General features: G+C 51.2%; 1 protein-coding gene across 3 annotated transcripts in view; it reads right to left on the bottom strand.

Moving 5' to 3' along the window:
* The window catches only part of LOC139241430 (TNF receptor-associated factor 2-like), a 56,328-nt gene that overhangs the window by 6,390 nt on the left and 23,829 nt on the right, over nt 1-26,109 (bottom strand). For all 3 annotated transcript variants that reach the window (XM_070869986.1, XM_070869988.1, XM_070869987.1), the window contains exons 5-8: nt 20,323-20,484; nt 14,679-14,753; nt 10,487-10,561; nt 681-1,112 (exon numbers count right to left, since the gene is read on the bottom strand). In XM_070869986.1, coding sequence (XP_070726087.1) covers nt 681-1,112; nt 10,487-10,561; nt 14,679-14,753; nt 20,323-20,484 — 744 coding nt within the window. The remainder of the gene's footprint in view (nt 1-680; nt 1,113-10,486; nt 10,562-14,678; nt 14,754-20,322; nt 20,485-26,109) is intronic.

Genomic DNA, 26,109 nt, shown 5'->3' on the forward strand with positions numbered 1-26,109 from the left:
GGTACAGTACAGGTCTGTCACTGAATTTAAACATGAATTGGGTAGAGATTGGAGAGAGAGAGAGAGAGTTGATTCACTTTGTGACCAGCGAGTGTTTTTCATGGTCCACTACTGTGCTACAGTGTGATGCTCTCCACAGTTAAATAGCTGCAGGGGTCAGCCAGTGGCAGCAAGGAGCCTGCCCCACTGTGTTGTTCATTATCTCTGCAGTGCCAAAGAATGAGCCTTCAACAACTGCTGCAGGGGCTGTCAGCATGGAGTCGGGGAGAATGTGCCCTTGGGCAGTGGGAGGACGTGCCCTTGGGCAGGGGGAGGACGTGCCCTTGGGCAGGGGGAGGACGTGCCCTTGGGCAGGGGGAGGACGTGCCCTTGGGCAGGGGGAGGACGTGCTCTTGGGCAGGGGGAGGACGTTCCCTTGGGCAGGGGGGGGGGGTGGGAGGGAGAATGTGCCCTTGGGCAGGGGTGGGGGGGGGGGGGGGGAAGAATGTGCCCTTGGGCAGGGGGTGGGTGGGGGAGAATGTGCCCTTGGGCAGGGGGAGAATGTGGGACCATATTGCAGCAGCGGGGGAACGGAGGACCAAGACACCCAGAGGTGAACCCTGCTCCAGCCGGCGACCCCACGGGCTGCTCACGGCCTGCCACTCCCAGTGAAGGTTGACTGGTTGTGCCAGTTCACCCACCTTGGTCTGCATGGCTTCGATCTTCTCCTGGTCCAGTTTGTGCTGTTGCTCGTACGCCGTCATGCTCACAGAGGCACGCTCCACCTCACGGTTGAGAACACAAACAATATTTTCGAAGGTTTCGGCTTTGTGTTTAAGAGCTGCACACCGTATTTGCATGTCTTCTAATTTTGCTGACACAAAGAGCTTCCCCAGGGACTCGGGGGACGAGGCACCCTGTTGTCCGAGAGAGAGAGATCGGAACGGCCCCAGTGCCTCCTCCATTTCTCGAATGGAAGTAAAGAGCTGGTTCACTTTGACGTTGGCCAGCTGAAGGCTCGGAGGTGGTGAGCCTTCCACTGCTGTCCTTATTCCCACAACATGTTGCAGCATCATCTGCAAGTGCTCCACTGCACTCAGATTCTCGTGCTCAACTAACTTCTCCTTCTCTGCCTGGGAATATCAATTGAAGAGTTTAGAAACAACACGACACACAACACTCTCGCTGGGATCTGAAGATGATGTCGACTGCCTGGAAGTTTTATACTGTGTCCACTTGGAACCTGCCCGTCCAAACTTGCAGTGACTGGAGGGAAGTGCTCGTTTCTAAATTAACCCTGTGTTGCCAGGTGCAGGTCTTGTGCAGCTGACCACACCCCAAAGCTCAGGACCGATATTTCAAAATTGCCGGCCAGATTGGACTGTCCTTAAATGGGATCTCTACAGCTTTTTTTTTCGTTCATGGGATGTGGTTGTCGCTGGCAAGGCCGGCATTTATTGCCCATCCCTAATTGCCCTTGTGAAGGTGGTGGCGAGCCGCCTTCTTGAACTGCTGCAGTCCGTGTGGTGAAGGTGCTCCCACAGTGCTGTTAGGGAGGGAGTTCCAGATTTTGGCCCAGCGACAATGAAGGAACGGCCGATATATTTCCAAGTCAGGATGATGTGTGACTTGGAGGGGAACTTGGAGGTGGTGTTCCCATGCGCCTGCTGCCCTTTCCCTTCTAGATGGTAGAGGTCGCGTTTTTGGGAGGTGCTGCCGAAGAAGCCTTGGCGAGTTGCTGCAGTGCATCTTGTAGATGGTACACACTGCAACCACGGTACACTGGTGGAGGAGGGAATGGATATTTAAGGTGGTGGATGGGGTGCCAATCAAGCAAGCGGGCTGCTTTGTCCTGGATGGTTTCGAGCATCTGTGTTTTGTTGGAGCTGCATTCATCTAAGCAAGTGGAGAGTATTCCATCACACTCCTGACTTGTGCTTTGTAGATGGTAGAAAGGCTTTGGGGAGTCAGAAGGTGAGACACTAGGTGCAGGATACCAGCCTCTGACCTGCTTTTGTTGCCACATTATTTATGTGGCTAAGTTTCTGGTCAATGGTGACCCCCCAGGATTTTAATAGTGGGGGATCCGGCGATGGTAATGCCTTTGAATGTCAAAGGGCAGTGGTTAGACACTCACTTGCTGGAGATAGTCATTGCCTGGCACTTGTGTGGCGCGAATGTTACTTGCCACTTATCAGCCCAAGCCTGAATGTCATCCAGATCTTGCTGCATGCGGGCATGGACTGCTCCATTATCTGAGGAGTTGTGAATGGAACTGAACACTGTGCTAACATCAGCGAACATCCCCACTTCTGACCTTATGATGGAGGGAAGGTCATTGATGAAGCAGCTGAAGATGGTTGGGCCTAGGACACTGCCCTGAGGAAATCCTGCAGCGATGTCCTGGGGCTGTGATGATTGACCTCCAACCACCACAATCATCTTCCTTTGTGTTAGGTATGACTCTAGCCAGTTTTCCCCTGATTCTCATTGACTTCAGTTTTACTAGGGCTCCTTGATGCCACACTCGGTCAAATGTTCCCTTGATGTCAACAGCAGTCACTCTCACCTCACCTCTGGAATTCAGCTCTTTGGTCCATGTTTGGAACAAGGCTGTGATGAGGTCTGAAGCCGAGTGGTCCTGGCAGAACCCAAACTGGGCTTCAATGAGCAGGTCATTGGTGAATAAGTGCACTGTCGACGACACCTTCCATCACTTTGCTGATGGTTAAGAGTAGACTGATGGGGTGCTAATTGGCCGGATTGGATTTGTCCAGCTTTTTCTGGACAGGACATACCTGGGCAGTTGTCCACATTGTCAGGTAGGTTCCAGTGCTGTAGCTGTACTGGAACAGCTTGGCTAAAGGCGCAGCTAGTTCTGGAGCACAAGTTTTCAGCACAACAGCCGGGATGTTGTCAGGGCCCATAGCCTTTGCTGTATCCAGTGTGCTCAGCCGCTTCTTGGTATCACGTGGAATGTATCGAATTGGCTGAAGACTGGCTTCGGTGATGGTGGGAACCTCAGGAGGCGGCCGAGATGGATCATCCACTCGGCACTTCTGGCTAAAGATGGCCTTCCTAGCAGTAGCACAACGTCGACAGACAGCGACATCATAACGACAAAACACCTGTGCAGTGATTCCCAGTTGTGCCTCCAAGTCAAGTCCAACCAATGTCCTGGATGCCAGGGCTTCCCACACCAGCTAAACCGCCAGGCCATCAGTCTCAGCCTGCACAAAACAGGAAGACCATGGGCACAGCAGCTTAATAAAGACGTTCGGCTGCATCAAAGAAGTAAATGCCAGAGAGCAGCGGACTTCACCAAGTTCGCAGGGTGAGGGGTAAACTCTATGTTCTTTGAAGAATTGAAACTTTAGACCAAGTACTTGTTCCAGACATGAATCTGGACTGAGATTGCTCAGATCATTTCACCTGTAACTCTTGCAACGGGCAGAGAACCAATGGAACGCTTTCAGGCAACCAGTTCCAGCATCAAAGTACTTGAGCAAAAACAGACTGTTGGAAATACTCAACGGGTCAGGCAGCAACTGTGGAGAGAGAAACAGAGTTAACATTTCAAGTCGGTGACCTTTCGTCAGAACTGGAAGAAGTGAGAGATGTAACAAGTTTTAAGCAAGTGTAGGGGCAGGAAAAGGGTTGGGGGAGGGGGGAGGAAAGAACCAAAAGGGAAGCTCTCACTTTTTCCAGGTCTGACGAAGGTTCATCGACCTGAAACGTTAACTCTCTTTCTCACTCCACCAGGTGCTGCCTGACCCGCTGAGTGTTTCAATGCATTTTCTGTTTTTATTTCAGATTTCCAGCACCCACAGTGTTTTGCTTTTGTCAAAGTGCTCAAGGTTAGTTGCAAGCACAGTTAGGCACAGAGCCAGGCTCTTTCCACACTGCCTGAACAATAAGGCTTAACCTCAGCCTCCGTCTACGCCTGCAGGGTAACAATTCCCATTCTCCAAACCCCGCCTTTCCTGTGGCGTCTCACAGAGGGCAATTTACACTCAGTATAAATTGAGTGAGCTGTGAGCCCCTGTATACTCGGAATCAAACGGAGCTCATTTCACATGGGAGCACTCAGGGGAGGAGAGAGCTGGACTGCCGCACAATCTCAACTGGTTCACCGACGTCCTTCAGGGAAGGGAGCCGGCCACCCTTACCCGGTCTGGCCTACAAGTGACTCCAGTCCCACACTGTGTGGTTGACTCTTAACACCCTTGGGGTAGCTAGAGATGGCCAATAAATGCACCTCGTCCGTGTTGCTCACATCCGGAGAACAGGGAAGTGGAGCTGAGTCCACGATCAGATCAGCCATGATCTTATTAAATGGCGGAGCAGGCTCGAGGGGCCAGGTGGCTTACTCCTGCTTCTTATGTCTCAAATGAAAAAGGAGGCCTTCCTCCCTCGCGACCATTACTGGGAGCTGGGCTGAGCAGGAAGGTGAAAGACCGGTGTTTCACCCATTGCACTCTGACCTTCCACTTCCGGTGACTGCCTGAACCCAGCTGCATCCTTCCCCAGTCGAGCTCGAGACTCACACACATACACTCAATCAGAGTTCCTCACATCCTGTGCTGAGTGCATCGTCCCGAGCAACCCATGCAACCAGCCACACCCTCAGCAACACACAGTGACCCGCTGCCGAAGATGGATCACAAACAGTTGATGAATTTAACACAGAAACACGTCAAACCTTTTTATTTGAATTGCCATCACTGTGTTTGGGGAGGTTTTCTTACTCTCAGTGTCCTGGATTTTATCACAAGGAATTGGGGGCTGGAGTGAAAATCAGTCCCAGAGCAGCAGGGCAGACAGATCAGACAATCCAACTGACCCTGATCACATTTGACAACTATTTCAGACTTCTGGGACAGGCACGATGGGCCAAATGGCCACCTTCTGTGCTGTATGATTCGATGATCAGTTCAATAAACTCCACAAAAGTTGATCATTGGATTGCAGACCCATTCATCAAGAATCACAGAAACACTTTACCAGAGCACACATTATCACCCAAATTATGATGCATTACAATATCTGCCCCTCCCGTCCTGAAGCCATCCGCTCTCGCTGGGGTACAGTTCCATGGGCACCAGTGACCCCCCCCCACCACATACCTCTAACATCGGCCACCCTTCCCCGATTAGTCTAGGCAGTGAGTGCAGGCAATCTTCTCAGTGCAGCTGAGCCCAGTGTGCACACAGACACATGTCCTACAGCACGACTGACTGGACAGTGGGGATCCTGGCTGATTTTCTTTCTCCCCCTCCCTCATTCAGGACCGCTGTTGGCATCGATAATCTCACTGCCACTCAACACAGCAAACTCCGTACTGACTAGGCCCAGGACCTGTGCCCTCCTTGCTCCTGTGTCACAGTCCCATCCCAGGCAGCGCATTTATCCACCGGGTCACTAGGGTCCCTCATAGGGACCCGTAGCTGCCAGGTGGCAAGCCCCATCAACCCAGCTCTGTTCCTGCAGTCCGCAACTTATCACAGGGTGCAGCACATCGAGGGGAGGGGCCCGATCACTGCAGTACATCGAGGGGAGGGGCCCGATCACTGCAGCACATCGAGGGGAGGGGCCCGATCACTGCAGCACATCGAGGGGAGGGGCCCGATCACTGCAGCACATCGAGGTAGGGTTCTATGGGGGGGGGGCCCGATCACTGCAGCACATCGAGAGAGGGTTCTATGATGGGGGGGGGGGGGGGGGAGGGCCCGATCACTGCCGCACATCGAGGGGAGGGGCCCGATCACTGCAGCACATTGAGGTAGGGTTCTATGGGAGGGGGGCCCGATCACTGCCGCACATCGAGGGGAGGGGCCCGATCACTGCAGCACATCGAGAGAGGGTTCTATGGGGGGGGGGGGGGGCCCGATCACTGCCGCACATCGAGGGGAGGGGCCCGATCACTGCAGCACATCGAGGGGAGGGGCCCGATCACTGCAGCACATCGAGAGAGGGTTCTATGGGGGGGGGGGGGGGGGCCCGATCACTGCAGCACATCGAGAGAGGGTTCTATGGGGGGGGGGGGGGGGGCCCGATCACTGCAGCACATTGAGGGGAGGGGCCCGATCACTGCAGCACATCGAGAGAGGGTTCTATGGGGGGGGGGAGGGGCCCGATCACTGCAGCACATCGAGGGGAGGGGCCCGATCACTGCAGCACATCGAGGGGAGGGGCCCGATCACTGCAGCACATCGAGGGGAGGGGCCCGATCACTGCAGCACATCGAGGGGAGGGGCCCGATCACTGCAGCACATCGAGGGGAGGGGCCTGATCACTGCAGCACATCGAGGGGAGGGGCCCGATCACTGCAGCACATCGAGGGGAGGGTTCTATGGGGGGGGGGGGGCCCCGATCACTGCAGCACATCGAGGGGAGGGGCCCGATCACTGCAGCACATCGAGGGAGGATTCTATGGGGGGGGGAGGCCCGATCACTGCCGCACATCGAGGGGAGGGGTCTATGGTGGGGGGGCCCGATCACTGCAGCACATCGAGGGGAGGGGCCCGATCACTGCAGCACATCGAGGGAGGGTTCTATGGGAGGGGCCCGATCACTGCAGCACATCGAGGGGAGGGGTCTATGGTGGGGGGGCCCGATCACTGCAGCACATCGAGGGGAGTGGTCTATGGGGGGGGGGGGGCCCAATCACTGCAGCACATCGAGGGGAGTGGTCTATGGGGGTGGGGGGGCCCGATCACTGCAGCACATCGAGGGGAGGGGTCTATGGTGGGGGGGCCCGATCACTGCAGCACATCGAGGGGAGTGGTCTATGGGGGGGGGGGGGGCCCGATCACTGCAGCACATCGAGGGGAGGGGTCTATGGGAGGGGCCCGATCACTGCAGCACATCGAGGGGAGGGGTCTATGGGAGGGGCCCGATCACTGCAGCACATCGAGGGGAGTGGTCAATGTGGGGGGAGGGCTCGATCACTGCAGCACATCGAGGGGAGGAGTCTATGGGAGGGGCCCAATCACTGCAGCACATCGAGGGGAGTGGTCCATGGGGGGGGGGGGGGGGCTCGATCACTGCAGCACATCGAGGGGAGGGGTCTCTGGGAGGAGCCCAATCACTGCAGCACATCGAGGGGAGTGGTCTATGGGGGGGGGGGGGGCTCGATCACTGCAGCACATCGAGGGGAGGGGTCTATGGTGGGGGGGCCCGATCACTGCAGCACATCGAGGGGAGTGGTCTATGGGGGAGACCCAATCACTGCAGCACATCGAGGGGAGCGGTCTATGGAGAGGGGTCCTCCCAAGTATACAGCACAATGTGGGAGGGGTCTATGGAGGGGGCCCTCCCGAGTATACAGCACATTGAGGGGAGGGGTCTATGGGAGGGTGGCCCTCCTGAATATAAAGCACATTGAGGGGAGGGGTCTATGGGGGGGGCGCTCACTGCAGTACAAATGACTTGGCTCTGTCCATGTAGAAATAACATGGCTCCCAACATCCAAACACACAAAGCTGCCGTCCATACCTAAAGGACAGGTGCCAGTGAAGACCCAAAGGTAAGTACAGATGAGGGAGGCCATTTGGCCCATCGGGCTCATCCTTGCACAAGACCCACAATGCCCCATCACAGTATCCAACTACTCCAGGGTTAATCTCTACTCCCCTGCCCAGGGTCCATTCCAGGTCCAGCTATTGAGGCCCAGTCCTGAAGCTGCCTTGAATCAATATGTCCCTATGTCCCCATGCCCTGTAATTGTGCTCAGAATTCATCTTTGCTCTTGCACTGTGTATGAAAGTACAGAAAAGTTCATCAAACTCTTACAAAGGGCTATACATCACTGCAATCCCGGCTCACCTTCAGTGCGAATGGCAGATTAGAAAAAAGGCTTAAAGCAATGGTGAAGTTAAGTGCAATAACTGTGCCGATGTCAGTGATGGGGAAAGCACTTGCTTTTTGTTTGCCAATTCCCTCCCTCTTTCTCCCCACCTCTCCTGAGGGGGTTAATTGTTGCAGGGTGGGGTATCTGACGTTCTATAGCCTTTCAGCACCTCACCCAAGAGACCATTCTGCATGAATTTGGCTGGACAATGAATGCCTTCTGGGGCATCAGTGATGGGCCCAATCTCCACAAGCCACTATCTACTGGGCATTGAATAACTGATTTCCCCCTCCCTGGCCATCGGGCACCAACACCTGCACCACTGTCACCAACAGACCGAGCTCCCTGCCTAACTCTGCCCCCTCAAATCCCACACCAACATAAACCCCAAGTGTCCCTCGTGTTGTTGTTTTCAAGGAACTTACGTTGAGTATCCTTCAGTTAAATCAGTCGTGCTGGTTTCCCTCGATGGTGGTGTTGACCTAGCTGCTGCATAGCTGAAACTAAAGCCCAGCTAAATTACTGCAGATGTGTGTACAGAAATTAGACAGCGGATTAGTGAGGCTGCATTGTTGTCAGGCATTTGTACAAGTACAGAGAGTGGTGGAGGTCAGTCAGCAGGTTATTGTGCAATGTAGCAAACAAAAACATCAATCCAATACACCAGGAGGCCATTCAACCCCTCGAGCCTGTTCCGCCAATCAATTCGATCATGGTGGAGAGAGAGAGACAGACAGATTTTTGAGCGATAAGGGAGTGAAGGGTTATGGGGAGTGGGCAGGGAAGTGGAGCCGAGTCCATGATCAGATCAGCCATGATCTTATTGAATGGCAGAGTAGGCTCGAGGTGCCGAATGGCCGACTCCTGCCCCTGTTTCATCATGTTCTTATGGCTGATGTGTACCTCAACTCCATCTACCCACCTCTGATCCATATTCTTTGATAACAAAAATCTATCGATCGGTTTTGAAAATTTCAATTGACACAGAATCAGTTCCAGATTTTCACTACTGTGTGTGAAGAAGTGCTCCCTGACATCACCATCCCAACATTACCTGCCTCCAACCCTCACTGAAAATCTTAGTCCATACTGGTGTCACGCCCACACTCAGCCTCTCCAACACCCTTCTCACCAGCCTCCTGAACTCCACCGTACATAAACTCTGCCTCATCCAAATCTCCGCTATCTGTATACTGCCCCTGACAAATCCCGCTTGCCCATCAACTCTCCACTGGCTCCACCTGGGATTATATCCCAAAATGCTCAGCCGGGTGACGAATCTTTCCACAGCCATCCTCCACCTCGACTACCTATCCTGGCACTACATTCTAGTCTGCACCCTTCGAACACAACCCCACTCCGTTCACCATTAATGGCAGAGCCTCCCAGCTCTGGAACTCCTTCACCAAAGCCTACCTCACTGCCCACCTCGAAACATTTCCTCAAAACATTCTATCGAGGTCCATGTCCATTCTCTCCAGTGTGCAGCACTTGTGAAGGTGTTGCCACATCTGCACGGCGAACGGAACAGGATCAGGGTTACTCTGCATCCACTTCCTCATCTCAAACCTAGACTGACTGCGGAAGAATTCACGATTTCCCAACACACCACTATCGAGTCCTCAATAATGAAACAGCTCATGTCAACCTACAGTAGGACCTGGACAACATCTAGGCTTAGGCTGACAAGTGAGAGGTAATGTTCATGCCACATCAGTGTCAGGTAAGAACCATCTCAGGCAAGAGAAAGCCGAGCCACCTCCCTTGACATTCAACAGCACCGCCATCAACATCTGAGTCGTCACCAGTGACCAGAAGTGGAGCTGGGCCAGCCATATCAACACAATACCTACAATAGCAATGCTGAGGCTGGGTACTCTGCTTTCCTCCCGACCCTTCAAAGCCCCTCCACTCTCTACAAGGCACAGGTCAGGAGTGTGATGGAATACTCACCACCAATTGGATGGTACAGCCACAGCTTCTCAAGAAGCCCGACACCATACAGGACAGAGCAGTTCCATTGATCGGTGGCCCTGGAACTAGACTCAATATCCAGTCCCCCTTACCTCCGGCGCACTGTGGCTGCAGTATATATGATCCCCAGGATGCATGCAGCAACTCACCATTACTGCAAAAGCACCCTCCCTCCCCTGTTACTGAAAAGTGCAAGAGCAGCAATGCCATGGGAGTGCTATCACCTCCAAGTCACATACCATGTGTCTTGGATATATGTCATTGCTGCTCCCTCGTTACTAGCACAATATTCTCCACCTAACACCTTCGTGGGAGAACCACCACAAGGACTACAGACATTTAAGGACAAGGCCTCCCACCACCTTCTCGGGACAATGAGGGATGGGTCATAAATGCGGCCTTGCTAGCGTTACCCACATCCCGAGAACAAATGTTAAAAGGCCAGATTCAACTTGCCCATGGGTGTCCGAGTGATGTACATGATCAGTTTAACCAGTCGGGACAAGCTCCCTGCTTTATAAATGAAGCACACCCCACCAGTGTGAGTGGAGCCTCACGCAATGAATACAGCATTAGATAACTCACAGCACACACAACCCAATCACTGGTCCAGCCAGGACCGTGGGAGCTGGGCAGTCACTGCTGCTGTAATACGAAGAGAAAACTGGAGCGTGCACTTACAGCCATTTCACAGCCAATCACGTTGAAGCGGCAAAGGAGCTTCACCTTCCCACACGTCCGAATGTGATCTGCGTACTGTGGAGAGAAAGATACACTGAATACACAGCCCGGCGAAACACTCGGTACACAGCTCCTCTGCACGCTCAACACGCAGCTCCTCCACACACTCGACACACAACCTGGCTTTAACGTAATGAAACATCCCAAGGTGCTTCACAGGTGTATTATGGGCGGGGTGTATAACGGGCTGGTGTATAAATTTAACACTGAGCCACATAAGGAGAAATCAGGGCAGGTGAAAAAAAGCTTGGTCAAAGAGGTATGTTTTAAGGAGCGCCTTGAAGGAGAAAATTGAGTTAGAGAGGCGGAGAGGTTTAGGGAGGGAATTCCAGAGCTTAGGGCCTAGGCAGCTGAAGGTACGGCCACCGATGGTTGAATGATTATAATCAGGGATGCTCTGGAGAACAGAATTAGAGGAGCGCAGACATCTCGGGGGGTTGTGGGGCTGGAGGAGGTTACCGAAATAGGGAGGGATGAGGCCATGGAGGGATGTGTAAACAAGGATGAGAATTTTGAAATTGAGGCGTTGCTTAACTGGGAGCCAATGTAGATCAGCGAGCACAGGGGTGATAGGTGAGCGGGACTTGGTGCGAGTTAGGACACGGGCTGACGAGTTTTGGATGACCTCAAGTTTACGTAGGGTAGAAATGTGGGAGGCCAGCCAGGAGTGCGTTGGAATAGTCAAGTCTAGAGGTAACAAAGCTATGGATGAGGGTTTCAACAGCCATACACAGACACACAGATCTCCACACGTATACAGACAAACACACAGATTCACACACTGAGGCACAAACACACACAAATGCACACACAAACTCCCTCACAGACATTTACACACATAGACACACACCTTTTCCTCACAACAAACAAAGACATGTGGAAGAAACAGTGCATCATCCAACTCACTCTCAGCAATGCCAGGAGATAGGCACCAGAGTTTTGGATCACCTCTAGTTTACGTAGGGTAGGCCCTTCGAGCCTGCACCACCATTCAATATGATCATTGCTGATCAAGCAACCTCAGTATCCACCCCTGCCTTCTCTCCATATCCCTTTAGCCTAAGGGCCACATCTAACTCCCTTTTGAATATATCCAACGAAATGGACTCCACAGCTTTCTGTGGCAGAGAATTCCACAGGTTCACAACTCTCTGGCTGAAGGAGTTTCTCCTCATCTCGGTCCTATATGGCTTACCCATTATCCTTAGACTGTGTCCCCTGGTTCTGGACTTCCCCAACATCGGGAACATTCTTCCTGAATCTAACCTGTCCAGTCCCGTCAGAATTTTATACGTTTCTATGAGAACCCCTCTCATTCTTCTAAATTCCAGTGAGTATAAGCCTAGTCGATCCAGTCTTTCCTCATATGTCAGTCCTGCCATCCCGGGACTTAGTCTGGTGAACCTTCGCTGCACTCCCTCAATAGCAAGCACATCCGTCCTCAGATTAGGAGACCAAAACTGCACACAATACTCAAGGTGTGGTCTCATCAAGGCCCTGTACAACTGCAGCAAGACCTCCCTGCTTCTATACTCAAATCCCCAAGCTATGAAGGCCAGCATGCCATTTGCTTTCTTTACTGCCTGCTGTACCATGACACCCAGGTCTCGTTGCACCTCCCCTTTTACTAATCGGTCACCATTCAGATAATAATCTGCCTTCCTGTTTTTGCCACCAAAGTGCATAACCTCACATTTATCCACATTATATGCATTTGCCCACTCACCTAACCTGTCCAAGTCCCCCTGCAGCCTCTTCGCATCCTCCTCGCAACTCGCCCTGCCACCCAGCTTAGTGTCATCTGCAAACTTGGAAATATTACATTCAATTCCTTCGTCTAAATCATTAATGTATATTGTAAATAGCTGGGGTCCCAGCACCGAACCCTGCGGCACCCCACTAGTCACTGCCTGCCATTCTGAAAAGGACCCGTTTATTCCCACTTTTTGCTTCATGTCTGCCAACAATTTCTCTATCCATGTCAATACATTATCCCCAATATCATGTGCTTTAATTTTGCACACTAATCACTTGTATGGGACCTTGTCAAAAGCCTTTTGAAAGTCCAAATGCACCACATCCACTGGTTCTCCCTTATCCACTCTACTAGTTACATCCTCAAAAAATTCTAGAAGATTTGTCAATCAATCAACACTCAGACTAAGTCTCTTTAGAAGCTTTTCCCCTCTCCTATTCCTTCATTCCTTTTATCTAACTGACTGTCAGTGAAATGCGAGTGGGTCTCCACATTAAAGGCACTATGCCAATGCAAGTCAGTGTTGTTATTGAAGTATGCTGCACCACAATCTCAGATCCAGAGAGATTGTGTGTGCTGACTGACACTGTGCACTGCTTGCAAACTGATTGGGTTTTTGATGCAAGGACATCCTGTCTGCTCATGACTTTAAACCATGCATTACAAGAGAATAGAGGGAAAATCACTGGCCTTCCTATTGTTCTAAAAACAATTCCACCCTTAGCTTCCAGTGAACAGCAGTGTTTGGCTCAGTTACGTGTTTAACTTTGGAGATTATAGCTGCTACAGGTTCCACAAGGCAGCTTTCATGTGTAATTAACAAAGATCGGAATCAGACGGATTGTTTGTGATGTGTCCAACCACACCTCCCGGGATTTCACATCGCCACGTCAAAGGCAGATCACACCCGACAACGAAAGGACCAAAGAACGACCTTTGAACTTCCGTGGCACAGGGAAAGTGAGGGTACCGGGGAGAGGGGGCCAGGTGTATTCTGAAATCTCAACATTTGCTAACATGCAAGACAAAGTAATGTGCTGAGTCAGGTTTGGAACTGGCATTGGGTGACAGGTTCCCTGGCAGGTCGCCAGGAGTCAAGGAACAAGGGAGGGGCAGACATTACACTCCGTGATTATTTTTTAAAATTCATTCATAGGATGTGGGCGTCGCTGGCAAAACCAGCATTTATAGCCCATCCCTAGTTGCCCTTGAGAAGGTGATAGTGAGCCACCTTCTTGAACTGCTGCAGTCCTTGTGTTGAAGATATTCCCAGTGCTGTCAGGGAGGGAGTTCCAGGATTTTGACCCAGTGAAGGAATGGTGTGTGACTTGGAGGGGAATGTGGAGGTGATGGTGGTCCCATGCACCTGCTGCCCGTGTCCATCTAGGTGGTAGAGGTCCCGGGTTTGGGAGGTGCTGCCAAAGAAGCCTTGGCGAGTTGCTGCAGTGCATCTTGTAGATGGTACACACTGCAGCCACGGTGCGCCGCTAGTGGAGGGAGTGAAAGTTTAAGGTGGTGGATGGGCTGTACTAATCCCTTTCTGTTCCTTCTGCGCCTGCGTCCTCTGGGGTAAGGGACGTACTTGCGCTGGGGTTGTTGGAGATCTATCCTCTCTGGCATCTGGAGTCAGAATGGATCGAATTACAATTTGCAAAGTCATGCAGAACTTGGGCTGGGCGGTTCCAGTTACACATTCCAGAGAAACTTCAGGGTGTGGCTTATCCTCCAAGGGGACTAATCAGCAATGGGTCATGTGATAATGGAGAGCCAATCAGAGACAAGGCGGCCATTTTAGTAGTATCAATAAACGCATCCTTCTGACTTCAGAAGCCAGAGAGGACAGATCTCCAACAAGCTAGCAAAAGCCACCAAGTTCCAGTCAAAATCCCTCCCCCAGCAATTAAAGATTTTCCATGGCTCAAGGACTCACTGGGTAAAAGCACTGCCTCGGGCAAACTAACCATCGTAATTTGGGGATTTAACGGGTCTCCCCACAGGCAGAAATTGGCTTAAAACTAGCGAGGCGGAAATTGTCACAGGCTCCCATTCTTCATCCCTATTCAATAAGGCAGTACCTGCGGAACTGTACCCCAGTGAGAGTCAGTGTGTGTAGAACTGTACCCCAGTGAGAGTCAATGTGTGGGGGACTGTACCCCAGTGTTTGTGTCTGTGGAACTGTACTCTAGCAAGAGTCAACACTTTAAGAAGGGGAAAGTGGAGAAACATAAACGAATGATTTTGTCTACAAAAAGCATATGAATTGAATAAACTATTTCTTGCAGAATTAGCAGACTATGGCTCACACGGTGCCCCTTCCTGTAAGATAGCCACTGGACCTATTCTCTACTTCTAATTTGTTTCAAACACTCATTTTACCTTTTCTCGAGGAACTTTTTTTTTCCCACACCATTCACATGTTAATGGGAATTTGGAACAGATCTGATCATGGGCCTGTGGATGACAAACACAAAATGATATTTCAGTAACTTCTTCTAAAGTGGTGCTACAAAACCAATATTTCAATCCCAGATCTGTCGTGTTGAGCAAAGGCCGTGATCCTCAGCAGCCCCTCTGAGTTCAGCAAAAGCCGCTGCTTCAGACGACTCAGAGCTGCCTGATCCTGGCCAACCAACCAGTAATGCGGCTCAGAGCAAGAAACAATCCCTCGGCCTCCCGCCTGAATCCCAGTCACTGCATTTGGGCATCTGGGGAACTTGGATGGTCAGAGTTGGGTTCGTCCTCATCCAGCCTTCAGCAGGGATCACTGGATAACAATCAAGGCCCTGGTGTATAGTATGTGCCCAACCCAGAGCACCCGAGAACATTGCAGAGTCACAATCGCCTCTTGGATTGAGATCAGCTCACCATCTTAGGCCATCTGAACTCTGTAGTTCAGCTGCTTTCTGTCTTAACCAGCGGAGCAATTGAGAGACAGCACCCAGTCACCGAGTAACTCACACTGGGAGGGTGCAGCACCCAGTCACTGAGTAACTCACACTGGGAGGGTGCAGCACCCAGTCACCGAGTAACTCACACTGGGAGGGTGCAGCACCCAGTCACTGAGTAACTCACACTGGGAGGGTGCAGTACCCAGTCACTGAGTAACTCACACTGGGAGAGGGAGCACCCAGTCACTGAGTAACTCACACTGGGAGGGTGCAGTACCCAGTCACTGAGTAACTCACACTGGGAGAGGGAGCACCCAGTCACTGAGTAACTCACACTGGGAGGATGCAGCACCCAGTCACTGAGTAACTCACACTGGGAGGGTGCAGTACCCAGTCACTGAGTAACTCACACTGGGAGGGTGCAGCACCCAGTCACTGAGTAACTCACACTGGGAGGGTGCAGTACCCAGTCACTGAGTAACTCACACTGGGAGAGGGAGCACCCAGTCACTGAGTAACTCACACTGGGAGGATGCAGCACCCAGTCACTGAGTAACTCACACTGGGAGAGAGAGAGCACCCAGTCACTGAGTAACTCACACTGGGAGAGGGAGCACCCAGTCACTGAGTAACTCACACTGGGAGAGGGAGCACCCAGTCACCGAGTAACTCACACTGGGAGAGGGAGCACCCAGTCACTGAGTAACTCACACTGGGAGGGTGCAGCACCCAGTCACTGAGTAACTCACACTGGGAGGGTGCAGCACCCAATCACTGAGTAACTCACATTGGGAGGGTGCAGCACCCAGTCACTGAGTAACTCACACTGGGAGGGTGCAGCACCCAGTCACTGAATAACTCACACTGGGAGGGTGCAGCACCCAGTCACTGAGTAACTCACACTGGGAGAGAGAGAGCACCCAGTCACTGAGTAACTCACACTGGGAGGGAGCACCCAGTCACTGAGTAACTCACACTGGGAGAGGGAGAGCACCCAGTCACCGAGTAACTCACACTGGGAGAGGGTGAGCACCCAGTCACCGAGTAACTCACACTGGGAGAGGGTGAGCACCCAGTCACTGAGTAACTCACACTGGGAGGGTGCAGCACCCAGTCACTGAGTAACTCACACTGGGAGGGTGCAGCACCCAGTCACTGAGTAACTCACACTGGGAGGGTGCAGCACCCAGTCACTGAGTAACTCACACTGGGAGAGAGAGAGCACCCAGTCACCGAGTAACTCACACTGGGAGAGGGTGAGCACCCAGTCACTGAGTAACTCACACTGGGAGGGTGCAGCACCCAGTCACTGAGTAACTCACACTGGGAGGGTGCAGCACCCAGTCACTGAGTAACTCACACTGGGAGGGTGCAGCACCCAGTCACTGAGTAACTCACACTGGGAGAGAGAGAGCACCCAGTCACTGAGTAACTCACACTGGGAGGGAGCACCCAGTCACTGAGTAACTCACACTGGGAGAGGGAGAGCACCCAGTCACCGAGTAACTCACACTGGGAGAGGGTGAGCACCCAGTCACCGAGTAACTCACACTGGGAGAGGGTGAGCACCCAGTCACTGAGTAACTCACACTGGGAGGGTGCAGCACCCAGTCACTGAGTAACTCACACTGGGAGGGTGCAGCACCCAGTCACTGAGTAACTCACACTGGGAGGGTGCAGCACCCAGTCACTGAGTAACTCACACTGGGAGAGGGAGAGCACCCAGTCACCGAGTAACTCACACTGGGAGAGGGTGAGCACCCAGTCACCGAGTAACTCACACTGGGAGGGTGCAGCACCCAGTCACTGAGTAACTCACACTGGGAGGGTGCAGCACCCAGTCACTGAGTAACTCACACTGGGAGGGTGCAGCACGCAGTCACTGAGTAACTCACACTGGGAGGGTGCAGCACCCAGTCACTGAGTAACTCACACTGGGAGAGAGAGAGCACCCAGTCACTGAGTAACTCACACTGGGAGAGAGAGAGCACCCAGTCACTGAGTAACTCACACTGGGAGGGTGCAGCACCCAGTCACTGAGTAACTCACACTGGGAGGGTGCAGCACGCAGTCACTGAGTAACTCACACTGGGAGGGTGCAGCACCCAGTCACTGAGTAACTCACACTGGGAGGGTGCAGCACGCAGTCACTGAGTAACTCACACTGGGAGGGTGCAGCACCCAGTCACTGAGTAACTCACACTGGGAGAGAGAGAGCACCCAGTCACTGAGTAACTCACACTGGGAGAGAGAGAGCACCCAGTCACTGAGTAACTCACACTGGGAGGGTGCAGCACCCAGTCACTGAGTAACTCACACTGGGAGAGAGAGAGCACCCAGTCACTGAGTAGCTCACACTGGGAGAGAGAGAGCACCCAGTCACTGAGTAACTCACACTGGGAGGGTGCAGCACCCACAGAGTAACTCTCAACCTATGCAGAAAGCTAATGATTTGAAAATGAAAAATGTAAAGGGTATGAGTAAATGGCAGAAGGATGGAACGAAGTGGATAGCTCTTTCAGGGAATCGGTACAGGGACAATGGGCTGAATGGCCTGTGATGTAAAATTCTACAATTCGAAGTCTTTCTGCAAAAGTCTCTCTCAATTCACAAGTTTCCAAACACTTGGTGAATTAGCTAAACTGCAACTAGATTTCCATAATGAACACACAATGAGCTAATGACGATTACAACACTCGCGCTATTTTTAATCATTGTGGCCACTCGTAGTTTTAAATTCGGAAGAAGATCTGATGTTGTATCAAAATACACTATCTGCTACTTTAAATATCTGAAATCAGCCAGACACTAAATAAGCTTACAATCAACAGCGACATCCTGGGAGTTTTGCCATAGGCACTTCCTGCTCCCCACTGGTCATGGCAGAGCAACAGAGGGAAGGAGCTGAAAGCCCCATAGTGAACAGGTGCATGCATCAAACCACACACCACTTCCGTGGTTCCTCTTTTCTCTGTTAATTTATTACAAATTCCCCCAGGGCTATGTGAAGGAATCCCCTTCTTGGGTGAGTAATGCACCAATGGAATACTTTGCCCCGACATTTCCTTTAGCAGCACGGAGCGTCTATCTGTGTTTGTCTCAGCTATTGCTGTGATTGGAGCACACATTGCTGGGGAGACCGAGCGCACTGCAGATTGCACCTTCAGAAGAAATGGGGAAAAGATTGGGTCCGAGGAAGTGGCACTGTGCGTGTTGTTGTTGAAGATCAGTGAATGCTTTCACATGCCAATCCCTCACTCTGCCCAGCGCATGGTGACCGAGTAACCACCCTGACTCTGGCAGTACGCCCTCCCGAAGGAGCCAGCTCTCCAGCGTTTTGGCCCTGAGAGTGTGATGGGAGGTGACTCTGGGACTGTGATTGTTCTCACTTGGTGAGGGTTTTGAGACACAGAAAATGACTGGATGTCAAAAACAAAAAGTGGTCTGGCACAGCAGACCCTGAATCACCCACGATCTCACCCTTGGCTTAGACTGCCAGCTGCAGCCATTCAAAGGGCAGTTGTTGGACTCGACTGGGTACATGTTATCTGTAGCAGTAAAGATACCGAAAATATAGTCCCTCGGCCCTTTCTAGCTTCATCCAGCCCAATGCCCACTAGTAAGGATCTGGGACCAGGTAGGTTTACTGTAGATCTGCACTGGCTCAATTTCTGTGTCATTTGCAATTCAGATATTAACACAGCTCACTAAATTAATCAAGACTGAGACATTCAACACAACAGATAAAAATGAAATGCTGGGAATTCACAGCGGCATTCATAAGGAGAAAATGTTCATCCTTCAGGACTCTGTCAGAACTGGGAACTAACATCTGACAGAGTGTCTCACATGAGAAGGTGACTGAGAGTCAGTACAGTGATATCTCTCACACATCATCTCACAGGAGAAGATAACAGAGTCAGTACTGTGACATCTCTCACACCCAAAAGCCCCAGGTTCCGTCCCAGGTTTGTGCTGAGTTAGCCAATCTGCTGGCTCGAAGCGCGCTTTGTGAAGTGAGTTTGACAGTCTCAGTCCAGCTCCTGGTGGGAATGGGCTCAAAGCACAGACCAGCCGGTAATTCAGCACGAGCTTGCCACCTCAGTCAGAGGGACCACAGTCCGGCCGGTGTGGGGCATCGGTGAAGCTGGGGCTGAGGCACGTTGCAAGGGCAGAGCAGAGGAGATTTTACACTGTGTCGGTTTCCACCCCTGCTGGCACTAGGGAGCCCGAGACGAGCTTCAGATTGCACATTCCGAAGAAATGGGGAGGAGATTGGGTCGGAGGAAGTGGCACTGTGCGGTGAGGATCAGTGAATTACAGACAAGCACAGATAGACGCAAACATGCTGTGAGAATGATTTGGCTGATCGCAGCCTTGGCACTGCCCAGTGACCCTTGCTCAAACATGCCCGTCTGTGAGCACTGGGCGAGGACACACCTGGTCAAATGGCCATTCGCCACCTGCGTACACATGAGGAATGGTCACTCGGGGGAGGTACTGGAAGGTGATTGATGCTCAGCAAGAGGCAGACCTCCAGGAGAAAGGGGGATACAAGTGGCAAAGAACAAACCCTTCCGAGGGTCAGTTTCCTCCATGTCGCAGTGAGACAGACATGCTAGGGTGACATCAGCTCAAGGGGAAGTTTCAGAACACATCCTTTTACCCTATTCCCCTTAGTCCATGCTGCCTCAACCACTACACTTACTTCATTTTAAAATAAAAACTCAGTTGCAGTATTTTTGAAGAGACAATTATCATCAGCACACCCGGCCATACGTGGGACACAAGAAAGAGGCGCGATGCCTTACACGCTGGGCTGCGCCTGTGACCCGTTTAGTTACCAGCTCGGGAAATACCAACACGTGGAGCTACCGACTGTCAGCACTGAATTACAAGCCAGTTATCCGAGCTGATCCCAACCCGATTCTCATCCACCCTCTGCACTCTCCAGCAGGACTGACTGGATGGCAGCCAGGGGCAGCAATACTGCCCGATTTCTTTGCCCCCTTCAATGCCGAGGTGCTGAGGGCAATGGCAGCAGCTGATTGGCTGCTCGCGCGGTGTCCAGTTGATTCAGCACAAGACAGGGTCAGCAAGCCGACTTCATTCTCCTCTGAAGACCCGATTACCTTGATCTCCTTGTGGTGAAACGATAATTTGCAGAATTTGCAGTTGAGATTTCTCTCGGGACACTCCCGTTCCACGTGCCGGGACAGCTCGAGCTGTCGCACCATCCTGCTGCACGCCTTGCATGTCGTCAGCGCATACTCGCACCGTCCCTCGTGGTCAGCCTGTAACACAACACACACACAGGTAACAGGGACAGTCTGTAACACAACACACACACAGGTAACAGGGACAGTCTGTAACACAACACACACACAGGTAACAGGGACAGTCTGTAACACAACACACACACGGGTAACAGGGACAGTCTGTAACACAACACACACACAGGTAACAGGGACAGTCTGTAACACAACACACGCACAGGTAACAGGGACAGTCTGTAACACAACACACACACGGGTAACAGTAACACCTTGTAACACAACACACACACAGGTAACAGGGACAGTCTGTAACACAACACACACACAGGTAACAGGGACAGTCTGTAACACAACACACACACAGGTAACAGGAACACCCTGTAACACAACACACACACAGGTAACAGGGACAGTCTGTAACACAACACACGCACAGGTAACAGGGACAGTCTGTAACACAACACACACACGGGTAACAGTAACACCCTGTAACACAACACACACACAGGTAACAGGGACAGTCTGTAACACAACACACACACAGGTAATAGGGACACCCTGTAACACAACACACACACACACAGGTAACAGGAACAGTCTGTAACACAACACACACACAGGTAACAGGAACACCCTGTAACACAACACACACAAAGGTAACAGGGACAGTCTGTAACACAACACACACACAGGTAACAGGGACAGTCTGTAACACAACACACACACACACAGGTAACAGGAACACCCTGTAACACAACACACACACAGGTAACAGGGACACCCTGTAACACAACACACACACACACACACAGGTAACGGGCACACCCTGTAACACAACACACACACAGGTAACAGGGACACCCTGTAACACAACACACACACAGGTAACAGGGACACCCTGTAACACAACACACACACAGGTAACAGGGACACCCTGTAACACAACACACACACACAGGTAACAGGGACACCCTGTAACACAACACACACACACACACACAGGTAACGGGCACACCCTGTAACACAACACACACACAGGTAACAGGGACACCCTGTAACACAACACACACACGGGTAACAGTAACACCTTGTAACACAACACACACACAGGTAACAGGGACAGTCTGTAACACAACACACACACAGGTAACAGGGACAGTCTGTAACACAACACACACACAGGTAACAGGAACACCCTGTAACACAACACACACACAGGTAACAGGGACAGTCTGTAACACAACACACGCACAGGTAACAGGGACAGTCTGTAACACAACACACACACGGGTAACAGTAACACCCTGTAACACAACACACACACAGGTAACAGGGACAGTCTGTAACACAACACACACACAGGTAATAGGGACACCCTGTAACACAACACACACACACACAGGTAACAGGAACAGTCTGTAACACAACACACACACAGGTAACAGGAACACCCTGTAACACAACACACACAAAGGTAACAGGGACAGTCTGTAACACAACACACACACAGGTAACAGGGACAGTCTGTAACACAACACACACACACACAGGTAACAGGAACACCCTGTAACACAACACACACAAAGGTAACAGGGACAGTCTGTAACACAACACACACACAGGTAACAGGAACACCCTGTAACACAACACACACACAGGTAACAGGGACACCCTGTAACACAACACACACACACACACACAGGTAACGGGCACACCCTGTAACACAACACACACACAGGTAACAGGGACACCCTGTAACACAACACACACACAGGTAACAGGGACACCCTGTAACACAACACACACACAGGTAACAGGGACACCCTGTAACACAACACACACACACAGGTAACGGGGACACCCTGTAACACAACACACACACAGGTAACAGGGACACCCTGTAACACAACACACACACAGGTAACAGGGACACCCTGTAACACAACACACACACAGGTAACAGGGACAGTCTGTAACACAACACACACAAGTAACAGGGACAGTCTGTAACACAACACACAAATCTCCTCTGTACCCTCTCTAGTGCAATCATGTCCTTCCTGCAAATGCGGTGATCAGAACTGCACGAGTACTCTAGCTGTGGCATAACTAGTGTTTTATGCAGTTCAAGCATAACCTCCCTGCTCTTGTATTCTATGCCTCGGCTAATAAAGGCAGGTATCCCATATGCTTTCTTAATCACCTTATCCACCTGGCTTGCTACCTTCAGGGATCTGTGGACATGCACTCCAAAGTCACTTTGTTCCTCTACATTCTCCATGTCCTCCCATTTAATGTGTAACCCCTTTCCTTGTTAGCCCTCCCCAAATGCATTATCTCACACTTCTCTGGATTAAATTCCATTTGCCACTGTTCTGTCCACCTGACCAATTCATTGATATCTTCCTGCAGTCCGCAGCTTTCTTCCTCATCATCAACCACACAGCCGATTTTTACTCTCTATCGAACGCGTGCTGTACATGCCCTGGGAGTGTTTGATGGGACAGTGTAGAGGGAGCTTTACTCTGTATCTATCCTGTGCTGTACTTGCCCTGGGAGTATTTGATGGGACAGTGTAGAGGGAGCTTTACTCTGTATCTAACCCCGTGCTGTACCTGCCCTGGGAATGTTGGATGGAACAGTGTAGAGGAAGCTTTACTCTGTATCTATCCTGTGCTGTACTTGCCCTGGGAGTGTTTGATGGGACAGTGCAGAGGGAGCTTTACTCTGTATCTAACCCCGTGCTGTACCTGCCCTGGGAATGTTGGATGGAACAGTGTAGAGGAAGCTTTACTCTGTATCTATCCTGTGCTGTACTTGCCCTGGGAGTGTTTGGACAGTGTGCATAAGAACATAAGAACATAGGGCCCAAATTTCCCCAACCCCTTTTTCTGGTGCGCCACTTTCATCCGCCTTCAAGCGCACCGAAAATCTTCCACCCGATTCTGGCCGCTCCCCAGCCTCTCCTCGGTGGTGCCGGAGCGTGGCCAGTGGATTGGGGGGTGGAGCCAGGTCCCGGTGATGAAAACAGTGCCGGGACCTCTGCACATGCGTGCTAGAGTGTGCGCGCATATGCAGCTGCTCCTGGCAGCCCGAATCTGTGCGACGCTCTGCAGGCTGTGTGGGAGGGGCCCGAAGCACGCCACCCCTAGCCCTTGCCGAATGGGCTCCCTCATCGGCGGCCCGCTGTGTTCCCTAAGGTAGGACTTCTATTTTTTTATGTGTTATTTATTGATTGATTGCTTATTATTTTGGTCTTGGTGCTTTCGGTGCAGGGTTCCTTCTATTTTTTATTTGTTAATTAAATGCTTATTACTTTTTGTGCTTTGTTTAGTGCTTGGTGCAAATGTATTGCTTTGTTTAGTGCTTGGTGCTTTAAATGTATTTATGCTTCTTTAATGTTGTTGTGAAGGTGTTTAGTGCTTTGCAAGGTTCCCCCACCCCCCCAAATCTCTGGCTGCCTGCGTTGACTTCTTAATTCACCGCAGGGTTTTTCTGAACATACACTTACGCTGGCCTAAGTAAGTTTTAGCTGGCTAAACTTGCTTAAATGGCCAAAACAGACGTAAGTGGCTGGTAACGCCCCCTTTTGAAAAAAAAATGGAACTACAAATAAACCTAACAAACTCATTTACACTGGAGCAACTTAAATGGGGAGAATTGCGACTTTTAAGTTACTCCAAAAAAATATAGTTGCTCCAAAAAAAATAGAGCAACTCCTGGGGAAACTTGGGCCCAATTCGAAATAGGAACAGGAGTAGGCCATACGGCCCCTTGAGCCTGCTCCACCATTCAATAAGATAATGGCTGATCTGATCATGGACTCATAACCCCTTATCATTTAAGAAACTGTCTATTTCTGTCTTAAATTTATTCAATGTTCCAGCTTCCACAACTCTCTGAGGCAGCGAATTCCACAGATTTACAACCCTCTGAGAGAAGAAATTTCTCCTCATCTCAGTTTTAAATGGGCGGCCCCTTATTCTAAGATCATGCCCTCTAGTTCTAGTCTCCCCCATCAGTGGAAGCATCCTCTCTGCATCCACCTCGTCAAGCCCGCTCATAATCTTATACGTTGCGATAAGATCACCTCTCATTCTTCTGAATTCCATTGAGTAGAGGCCCAACCTACTCAACCTTTCCTCATAAGTCAACCCTCTCATCTCCGGAATCAACCTAGTGAACCTTCTCTGAACTGCCTCCAAAGCAAGTATATCCTTTCATAAATATGGAAGCCAAAACTGCATGCAGTATTCCAGGTGTGGCCTCATCAATACCCCATATAGCTGTAGCAAGACTTCCCTGCTTTTATACTCCATCCCCTTTGCAATAAAGGCCAAGATTCCATTGGCCTTCCTGATCACTTGCTGTACCTGCATACTATCCTTTTGTGTTTCATGCACAAGTACCCCCAGGTCCCGCTGTGAATGGGGTAATGATTGTGATCGAGCTTTACTCTGTATCTAACCCGTGCTGTACCTGCCCTGGAGGTGTTTGGACAGTGTAGAGGGAGCTTTACTCTGTATCTGCCCTGGGAACATTTGATTCTGACCCAGTGTACTGGAAGTGCTCCATTCCCCAGAACCGACACCCATCCATCTATCTGCAACAGTACAGGTTCACCCAAGGTTTTGCTTAATGGTGCAAATTGTAACATTGCATCTGAATTCATAGAGAGATAGAAGTGGAAATAAACTTTCACTCTTCAAATACAATGAGCAGTCTTGTGAACAAGAGCAACAGATCTGGATTGAAAACATGTTATTGCAACTATGTGTGGTGTGCTCGACAATCATTACCCCATTCACAGCAGTTTGGGACTTTCCACCGTGCCGTGCTATTTAAAAACCCAAGGGCTGTTAGATAGTCCCAGGGACTTTCCAAGCAGCAAATCTGCGGCCCTCATCAAACAAACCGCTCAGCCAAATGGCGTCAGCCAGCTGCTGCAGGGTTTGCAGAGGACAGATCGTTAACCCTTGCTGCAGTGGGCCTGGGATATTCACAGATCATTAACCCTTGCTGCAGTGGGCCTCGGGTACTGCACAGTCACAGATCATTAACCCTTGCTGCAGTGGGCCTCGGGTACTGCACAATCACAGATCATTAACCCTTGCTGCAGTGGGCCCGGGATATTCACAGCTCATTAACCCTTGCTGCAGTTTGCCTGGGATATTCACAGTGGACAGATCATTAACCCTTGCTGCAGTGGGCCTGGGATATTCACAGCTCATTAACCCTTGCTGCAGTGGGCCTGGGGTATTCACTGGTCATTAACCCTTACTGCAGTGGGCCTGGGGTATTCACAGATCATTAACCCTTGCTGCAGTGGGCCTGGGGTATTCACAGATCATTAACCCTTGCTGCAGTGGGCCTGGGGTATTCACAGATCATTAACCCTTGCTGCAGTGGGCCTGGGGTACTGCACAGTCACAGATCATTAACCCTTGCTGCAGTGGGCCTGGGGTATTCACAGATCATTAACCCTTGCTGCAGTGGGCCTGGGGTACTGCACAGTCACAGATCATTAACCCTTGCTGCAGTGGGCCTGGGGTATTCACAGGTCATTAACCCTTGCTGCAGTGGGCCTGGGGTACTGCACAGTCACAGCTCATTAACCCTTGCTGCAGTGGGCCTGGGGTATTC

Source organism: Pristiophorus japonicus, unplaced genomic scaffold, assembly GCF_044704955.1.
Source record: "Pristiophorus japonicus isolate sPriJap1 unplaced genomic scaffold, sPriJap1.hap1 HAP1_SCAFFOLD_1070, whole genome shotgun sequence".
Taxonomy (NCBI): domain Eukaryota; kingdom Metazoa; phylum Chordata; class Chondrichthyes; family Pristiophoridae; genus Pristiophorus; species Pristiophorus japonicus.